We start from the raw sequence: 9,804 nt of genomic DNA, 5'->3' as shown, positions 1-9,804 counted from the left end.
AATTCTAACAACAACCTGTTAAAAACACCTAAAACTCACTAGCAACAACACAGCAATGCCCTAGCAACCATATTAAACACCATAACAACACTTTATATTCACCAACTTATCAACATCCCAGCAAACACTTAGCAACGAGCTAACTGTTAGAACAAATACCAACTATGCCATTTAAAAAAACACCCAAAACTCGTTAGCAACAACATAGCAATGCCTTAGCAACCATATAAAACACCTTAACAACACTTTACATTCAACAACTTGACAACACCTTAAAAACCACTTAGCAACCTCCTTGCAAACTCTTGGAACAAATACCACATGCAACATTTGAAATACCACCTAAAACACCTTAACAACAATCTAAAACACCATAGCAACATTTTATATTCACCATCTTGTCAACACCTTAGCAACCGCTTAGTAACCTTCTTGTGAACTCTCTGAACAAATACCAACAACAACATGTTAAACCACTTTAACAACAACACAGCAAGGCCCTAGCAACCATCTAATTCATATTAGCAACACTTTATTTTTTCCAACGTGTCAACACTCTAGCAACCACTTAGCAACTTCCTTGCAAACTCTTAGAACAAATACCAACTGCAATATTTTAAATACCCCCTAAAACACCTTAGCAACAACACAACCATCCCCTAGCAACAATCTCAATCTTCTTGCCAACTCTTAGAACAAATACCAACTACAACATGTTAAAGACACCTTAAACTCCATAGCAACAGCTTGGCAACTTATCACCTGGCAAACTCTCAGAATAAATACCAACTACAACATTTTAAACCATCTTAGCAGCAACACAGCAATGCCCTAGCAACCATCTAAAACACCATAGCAACATTTATATTCACCAGCTTGTCAACATCCCAACAAACACTTAGCAACTAGCTAACTGTCAGAACAAATACCAACACAACATGTTAAAAAACACCTAAAACTCCTTGGCAACAACCCAGCAATGCCTTAGCAAACATTTAAAACACCTTAACAACACTTTACATTCAACAATTTGTCAACACCCTTGGAACAACTTAGCAACTTCCTTGCAAACTCTTGGAAGAATTACCAACTGCAACATTTTAAATACCACCTAAAACACCTTGGCAACAACACAGCCATGCCCTAGCAACAATCTAAAACACCATAGCAACATTTATATTCACCAGCTTGTCAACATCCCAACAAACACTTAGCAACTAGCTAACTGTCAGAACAAATACCAACACAACATGTTAAAAACAACTAAAACTCACTAGCAACAACACAGCAATGCTCTAGCAACCATCTTAAACACCATAACAACACTTTATATTCACCATCTTGTCAAGACCCTAGCAAACACTTAGCAACTAGCTAACTGTCAGAAAAATACCAACTGCCCCATTTAAAAAAACACCCAAAACTCCTTAGCAACAACCCAGCAATTGCTTAGCAACCATCTAAAATACCTTAACAACACTTTACATTCAACAATTTATCAACACCCTAGCAACAACTTAGCAACGTCCTTGCAACTTCCCTGAAACAAATACCAACTGGAACATTTTAAATACCACCTAAACACCCTAGCAACAACACAGCCATGCCCTAGCAACAATCTAAAACATCATAGCAACATTTATATTCAGCAGCTTGTCAACATCCCAGCAAACACTTAGCAACTAGCTAACTGTCAAAACAAATACCAACTGCGCCATTTAAAAAAAAGCACCCAAAACTCTTTAGCAACAACCCAACAATGGCTTAGCAACCATCTAAAACACTTTAAAAACACATTACATGCAACATTTGTTAATACCCTAGCAACAACTTAGGAACTTCCTTGCAACCTCCTTGAAACAAATACCAACCGCAACATTTTAAATACCACCTAAAACACCTTAGCAACAACACAACAGTGCCCTAACAACTGTCTAAAACACCATAGCAACATTTTTTATTCACCAGCTTGTCAACACTTTAGCAACCACTTAGCAACTAGCTAACTCTCAGAACAAATACCAACACAACATGCTATAAACACCATTTTAGCAACAAAACAGCAATGCCCTAGCAACCATCTTAAACAGCTTTACATTCAGCAACTTGTCAACACCCTAGCAACGACTTGGGTACTTATTACTTTGCAATCTCTGGCAAGCAGCTGTTTTATAAATGGCTCATTGAATCAGTGACTCAAATGATTTGTTCAAAACAGTTGATTCATTAAGAGTTTATCTTATACACAGCTTATTGAATCATTGACTCAAATGATTCATTCAAGACAAAAGATTCATTTAGAAATTAAGCAAGCGACTGTCTTAAAGACAGCTTATAAATGCACTGACTCCAATGATTTATTCAAAACAGTTGATTCATTTAGAAATTGAGCTGTGGCTGCATTTTAATGACTCGTTAAATTAATGACTCAAATGATTTGTTTAAAACAACTGATTCATTTAGAAATTGTCTTATTAACAGCTGATTGAATCACTGACTCAAATGATTCATTTAAAATAGTTGATTTATTTAGAAATAAAGCAAGTGGCTGTTTTATAAACAGCTGATTGAATCACTGACTCAAATGATTCATTTAAAATAGTTGATTCATTTAGAAATAAAGCAAGTGGCTGTTTTATAAACAGCTTATTGAATCAATGACTCAAATGATTCATTTAAAATAGTTGATTCATTTAGTAATAAAGCAAGTGGCTGTTTTATAAACAGCTTATTGAATCAATTACTCATGGTTCGTACAAAACTTTGTTTAGAAATTAAGCTGTAGCTGTCTTTTAAATGGCTCATTGAATCATTCAAAACAGTTGATTCATTAAAAAGTTGTCTTATAAACAGCTTATTGAATCAATAAGTCAAATGATTCATTCAAAACAGTTGATTCATTTAGAAATTAGGCAAGTGGCTGTTTTTTAAACAGCCTACTGAATCAATAACTGGAATAATTCATTCAGAACCAGATTCATTCATGTGAGAAACCCAAATGAGACACAAAAATATTCAGATTTGACTTTATTTGAACTGTTGTCAACAAGGGCTGTATTATCCTAGCTGTAAAAACCGCACAGAATCCAGGGCTCTTTTTGTGAGGAGATACTGAATCTTGTTTTTTTGGTGGGGTTAAAAGGACTGTGGGATGGTGGGAGATTGTGGATGTGAGCGGATCTGACAGCCGTCCGGGAAACATGCGCGAGTCTCTCCCGCGGGCAGCGCATGCAGCGAGGAGAACGCACGCCACAGGAAAGTGCAAATCTGTGTCAAGCCATCACAACTTCCAGTAAACCAGAAAGAGAGGCATGAATAAATAAACTCGTTGTCCTTAAAGCCAGGGGTCCGCGCAGGAGAACTGTGGGAGAGATGGAGACTAAAGGACGTGACAGAATCGTGTCAGAGCACAAGCAACCGCGCGCAGAAACACGCTATAGCATTCCAGGGTTTAGTTAATCGTTTGAAACGCAGGAAAAAGCTAATTATTGCACTTGCCAAATTGATGTTGATAATTTTTAGTCACGCCCACAACACAGCAAGGCCACGCCCCCTTTTTTACATCACATTTAAAGTCCGCATGAAACCAAAGCTGCTTTTTATTTCAGTGTGTTGATGTGCTTCTAATTGAAACTGAATATTGAGTAGGGGGCGGGGCTTTCTTTTTACGCATTATTAACTAACGATAAGAATAAAGAATAACAGTGTGCGCTAGCTGAAGAAAAGCAGAATGCAGGTCATGTGACTTACCTGGATAAGCTTAAAGTTCGCGTGAAACGGTATGCTTTTGTGCTTCCAACAGAAACTGAATATTGAGTAGGGGCGGGGCTTTCTTTTTTCGCATTATTTATTCAGCAATCTAACGGTAACAATAAAGAATAACAGTGTGCGCTAGCTGAAGAAAAGCAGAATGCAGGTCATGTGAGACACCTGGATAAGTTTAAAGTTCATGTGAAATGGTATGTTGATGTGCTTCCAACAGAAACTGAATATTGAGTAGGGGGCGGGGCTTTCTTTTTACGCAATATTAACTAACGGTAAGAATAAAGAATAACAGCGAAAAGCAAAGAAAAAGCAAAATGCAGGTCATGTGACTAACCTAGATAAATTTAAAGTTCATGTGAAGCGTTGTGTTGATGTACTTCCAACAGAAACTGAATATTGAGTAGGGGCGGGGCTTTCTTTTTACGCATTATTTGTTCAGCAATCTAATGGTAAGAATAAAGAATAACAGTGTGCGCTAGCTGAAGAAAAGCAGAATTTAGGTCATGTGACATACCTGGATAAGTTTAAAGTTCATGTGAAGCGGTATGTTGATGTGCTTCCAACAGAAACTGAATATTGAGTAGGGGGCGGGGCTTTCTTTTTACGCATTATTAACTAACAGTAAGAATAAAGAATAACAGTGTGCGCTAGCTGAAAAAAAGCAGAATGCAGGTCATGTGACTAACCTAGATAAATTTAAAGTTCATGTGAAGCGTTGTGTTGATGTACTTCCAACAGAAACTGAATATTGAGTAGGGGGCGTGGCTTCCTTTTTGCAGATCATTCCTTTAGCTAACTAATGGTACGAATAAAGACTAGCAATGTGCGTTAGCTAAACAAAGCAGAATGCAGGTCATGTGACTAACCTAGATATATTTTAAAGTTCATGTGAAGCGGTATGTTGATGTATTTCAAACCAAATCTGAATATTGAGTAGTGGGCGTGGCTTTCTTTTTTGCATCATTCCCTCATTGCAAACTAACGGTAAGAGGGGCGTGGCTAAGAATATTGCAGCTGAAGCATCAAACTGACATCATTAAAATAAGCCAATCAAAACGCAGAACCAGAAGCTCAGAATTTGACTGATTTTTATTTTAGTATGCTGATGTACTCCCAACTGAAACTGAATATTGAGTAGGGGCGGGGCTTTCTTTTTACGCATTATTAACTAACAATAAGAATAAAGAATAACAGTGTGCGCTAGCTAGAGGAAAGCAGAATGCAGGTCATGTGACTAACCTAGATAAATTGAAAGTTCGCGTGAAACGGTATGTTGATGTACTTCCAACAGAAACTGAATATTGAGTAGGGGGCGTGGCTTCCTTTTTGCAGATCATTCCTTTAGCTAACTAATGGTACGAATAAAGACTAGCAATGTGCGTTAGCTAAACAAAGCAGAATGCAGGTCATGTGACTAACCTAGATGTATTTTAAAGATCATGTGAAGCGGTATGTTGATGTATTTCAAACCAAATCTGAATATTGAGTAGTGGGCGTGGCTTTCTTTTTTGCATCATTCCCTCATTGCAAACTAACGGTAAGAGGGGCGTGGCTAAGAATATTGCAGCTGAAGCATCAAACTGACATCATTAAAATAAGCCAATCAAAACGCAGAACCAGAAGCTCAGAATTTGACAGATTTTTATTTTAGTATGCTGATGTACTCCCAACTGAAACTGAATATTGAGTAGAGGCGGGGCTTTCTTTTTACGCATTATTAACTAACAATAAGAATAAAGAATAACAGTGTGCGCTAGCTAGAGGAAAGCAGAATGCAGGTCATGTGACTAACCTAGGTAAATTGAAAGTTCGCGTGAAACGGTATGTTGATGTGCTTCCAACAGAAACTGAATATTGAGTAGGGGGCGGGGCTTCCTTTTTGCAGATCCTTCCTTTAGCTAACTAACGGTACGAATAAAGAATAGCAATGTGCGTTAGCTAAACAAAGCAGAATGCAGGTCATGTGACTAACCTAGATGTATTTTAAAGTTCATGTGAAGCGGTATGTTGATGTATTTCCAACAGAAACTGAATATTGAGTAGGGGGCGGGGCTTCTTTTTTGCAGATCATTCCTTTATTAAACCAACGGTAAGAATAAAGAATAACTGTGCGCTAGCAAACGAAAAGCAGAATGCAGGTCATGTGACATACCTGGATAAGCTTAAAGTTCGCGTGAAACGGTTTGTTAAAACTGAATATTGAGTAGTGGGCGTGGCTTTCTTTTTTGCATTATTCCCTCATTGCAAACTAACGGTAAGAGGGGCGTGGCTAAGAATATTGCAGCTGAAGCATCAAACTGACATAATTAAAATAAGCCAATCAAAACGCAGAACCAGAAGCTCAGAATTTGACTGATTTTTATTTTAGTATGTTGATGTACTCCCAACTGAAACTGAATATTGAGTAGGGGGGCGGGGCTTTGATTTTGATTTTAAAATATGCATTAAGCTTTTTTATGGGCTTTTCCAATATGTGCATAAAATCGATGGACAGAAACGGCTGTTGCTGAAAATAAAGTGAACATTGAAACAGATTCCCTGATAGCAGCACCCGCTACTGTCTCAGGGTGAATCTGAATAACTCCAACTTCACATGTTGACTGCTGGAGTCAGAATCATCAGTCTATTAATGACTTTATCTCAAGAGAACCATCAAAGATCCCATCATTCTCCTGTGCTGATAGAGGAAGGGGGGGCAAGACGCAGTATTTACACACACACACACACACACACACACACACACTGCTGGAGGGACATGTCAGCTCAGATCAGAGGAGACAGCAGTTGCACTGCAGGCGCTGTGTGTGTATGAGTGTGCATGTGTGTGTGTGTTTGCAGGAGGACACACACCTCCTGTGGGATTACCCATAATGCCCCATCTCACCTCCAGATGGCGACTTCCTACTCCAGTCTCACAGGACACAGGAGCACCACTGGTCTGACGGGTCACTGGACCCTGAAAACACACACACAAGTGCACACACACACACACACACACACACACACACACACACATGCAATATGACATATTTATAGAAACAATGAATCGTGTCTCAGCCGGCGCTCAGGAAGACACATGTGTTGCCATGGTGAGAGTCCTTCACATGAACCGCATCAACTTCTGCAGCACACACACACACACACACACACACACACCACAGCCAAATATAGACAACCTGCTGTCAGTCTTCATGACAAACACACACACACACAACAGCAGAACCTGCCATCTGTGTTCACCCTAACCAAGCTCACTTAGATTGTTTTAATTAGTGTGTGTGAGTGTGTGTGTGTGTGTGTGTGTATCTCTCTCTCTTTGTGTATGTATATATATATATATATATATATATATATATATATATATATATATATATATATATATATATATATATATATATATATATGCTAATTAAAATCATCTAAATGAGTTTGGTGCGTGCGCAGACAGACAGATAGATAGATAGATAGATAGATAGATAGATAGATAGATAGATAGATAGATAGATAGATAGAATAGCATGTAACAGCACTCATACGATGCAGGACTCTGCATGTGCAGCAGGGGATTATTGACTGATTTGTGTTATAGCACAGAAATAAAAGCTGCTGGAAGAGAGGCGAGCGATGTGAGCGGTTTCCATGGCAACAGATGCAGGGATGGCAGGGTGACAGAGATGTTCCTGCGAGTCAGACTGAGGCTGGGCTGAAGACTCTCGCCATGGATGTGGCAAATCTGAACCAAAATGGGGAAAAAAGATCTGACTTATATTTGATATATGCTTCCGTTTGTCGCAGTGCGCTCGGCCGCCAGGGGTCGCCGCAACACTGTTCATAATAACAGCTAAACAACTGAATATATTGTTTGTGTAGCTCTTAAATAGATTTATATCCCAGTGCATAGACACATAGTTTAATCATGTTTATACTGTTAAATCATTTATAATTGAACACATTTATGTTTATTTTAAGATGCAGAGCTCCACGGGACGCGGTGTTGGTTGTGTTTTGTGGGAGTAATTTTTAGATTGATTGTTGAGAATGTTCCTGCTATCACCCACGCCTGAGCGTCGATCAGAGAGGAAACCCAGCTCCTCGCTTCTAAAATTAAACGCTGAAACTTTACGGTAAGCGCGCGCGCGGGTACACGCCGTCTTTGTTTTTCCCCCGAATGTCGTCACGCATACCAGAGCGGCGTTTTACGTCAATCTCCATATATGGATGCGGACGGAAAGCGAGCGTCACCACAACATGCAGTGTTTTCCACCCTGACGACCAATCAGTGCAGCGCTTGGGACCCGCCTCCTTGCGTCATTGGACGACGCGCGCGTCACTCAAATGAGCCCTCATGACGTCGATGGCTCTGCGCGTATATATCGGTGGGGTTTCCTCTCACAACACATCAGAGCAGACACAACGAGCACGGAGCGAGTCCTGCGCGAGGATTGTTTATTGATTTATCGTCTGTAAACTTGTTGAACTAATTCATCAGAGACAAGACAAAGAAGACGGCGGCTTTTTTAAAATCTTTGAATTTACCATTGAATCATCTGTGTTTTCATTCTAATCTTTGCCGGACGGATAATAATGACCCACGGCACCGGAGCAGAGATGACCCCGGAGGTTTCGGCCGCCGCCAGTTTTGTTTGCCGGCTGTTGCGCGGCCGCGGCCGCCTCAGTGACGCGCAGCTCCAGGTGTTCAGAGACGGGCTCGCGCAGGCGCTCTCAGGTACTGTAAAATACCCCTGTTATACTTCATGTCAGGCCTGCACGATATTGCCTGCAGATATTTTGTATTGCTGCGAGATGAATAAAGTTTAACCGGATGAATTGTACAGCTCTATTTAGAAAGTTTTCATTCATTTAGATTGATTGGGATGATCAAGTCCTATATATGCAGTGTTAATCTGCATAACATATAATATATTACAATATAAATACGACCGAGGGGAAATAAACAACATGATCGTCATTGTATGATCATTTTAAAAATAATATTCAATATCTTTAATAAATAGGCTAATCCAGTCATGTGACTACATTATCAATTCTCAACACATTGTTCAGCTCTACGTTAAATTTAAAGTGTTAATGAAGGTGGTAGACTGCCATTACGTAACTCCGTTTTAGTGATCATAAAGTACTTTTAAGTTTTAAAAAAAATTAATATTTTGATTTCTTGATTTTTACGAATGCCTTCGCTCTTCTTCCAGAACACTACCAGCACCATTGGTTCCCCGACAGGCCACAGAAAGGTTCAGGATACCGCTGCATACGGATCAACCATGAAATGGACCCTCTGATTGGCCGAGCGGCTGGCCGCATTGGACTGACCAGTGGGCAGCTATTCTCGCTCTTACCGCGAGAGCTGACAATGTGGGTTGACCCGTATGAAGTGTCCTACCGCATCGGTGAGGACGGATCAATATGTGTTCTCTATGAAGCAGAGCCCCCCACCACGAGCCCCGCCCCTTCAGCGTACGACCAAATGGCGAACTGCAAAAACACCTACATGATGAGCGGCCGCAGGAGTCCACCCAAAAACCTCCTGATGATGGTGTCCAGCTGAGCATTCTGGGTATCTGCCGGTGCTCGCGTCCGACCGATAAATCGCCGTCGCTCCTGTGACTCCACAATTCAGGCCTGATCCGAAACCTTAATTTAAGAAGAATGTTAAAGCACTGGTTTATCGTCTGCTGGACCACTCGCTGTCTTTCAGCGCTGTTCTGTGTGACTCTCGTTTATTTTGCGCATCCCGAAACCGGTTTTGGGGTGTTTTTCCACTGGTGCTCGCACTGTTTCAGTGCAACTACGATACCTCACGACCCCCTCTTAAGAATGTAAAGCATTTACCCTTGAGCTGTTCTTGACGCATGCATACAAGGTTTACCTTTTAGCAGATTTGTTACAAGTTTGTTGTTTACTTGCGAAAAAAAACCTGTAGGTGGTTACAGCGCCACCTGTGGCCACTCAGAGAATGAGCATTTGTGTGCTTGCCTACAGAACAGTTTCAGGCCGACACTGCGCAAAAGGCTTTCTTTC

At 40.3% G+C, this 9,804-nt stretch overlaps 3 protein-coding genes and 1 long non-coding RNA gene across 5 annotated transcripts in view; 2 read left to right on the top strand and 2 right to left on the bottom strand.

The window, feature by feature from the left end:
* Positions 1 to 9,804, bottom strand: part of zgc:112334 — a gene marked incomplete at its 3' end in the record, with an annotated part of 817,035 nt that overhangs the window by 121,041 nt on the left and 686,190 nt on the right.
* prkar2ab (protein kinase, cAMP-dependent, regulatory, type II, alpha, B) overlaps positions 1 to 9,804 on the bottom strand; it is a 773,085-nt gene that overhangs the window by 121,039 nt on the left and 642,242 nt on the right.
* The window catches only part of LOC141380116 (uncharacterized), a 68,087-nt gene that overhangs the window by 24,959 nt on the left and 33,324 nt on the right, over positions 1 to 9,804 (top strand). The gene's annotated exons all lie outside the window — the stretch shown is intronic.
* btg2 (BTG anti-proliferation factor 2) overlaps positions 8,162 to 9,804 on the top strand; it is a 2,557-nt gene continuing 914 nt past the window's right edge. The window contains 2 exon segments of the mRNA NM_130922.3: positions 8,162 to 8,491; positions 8,976 to 9,804. The exon segment at positions 8,976 to 9,804 is cut by the window's right edge and continues 914 nt beyond it. Of these exon segments, the coding sequence (NP_570997.1) occupies positions 8,350 to 8,491; positions 8,976 to 9,331 (498 nt within the window). The 5' untranslated portion in view covers positions 8,162 to 8,349 and the 3' untranslated portion in view covers positions 9,332 to 9,804.

Source organism: Danio rerio, chromosome 22, assembly GCF_052040795.2.
Source record: "Danio rerio strain M-AB ecotype USA chromosome 22, GRCz13ab, whole genome shotgun sequence".
NCBI classification, from domain to species: domain Eukaryota; kingdom Metazoa; phylum Chordata; class Actinopteri; order Cypriniformes; family Danionidae; genus Danio; species Danio rerio.
Note: the sequence above shows the minus strand (reverse complement) of the source record. Positions and strands in the feature narration are given on the sequence as shown.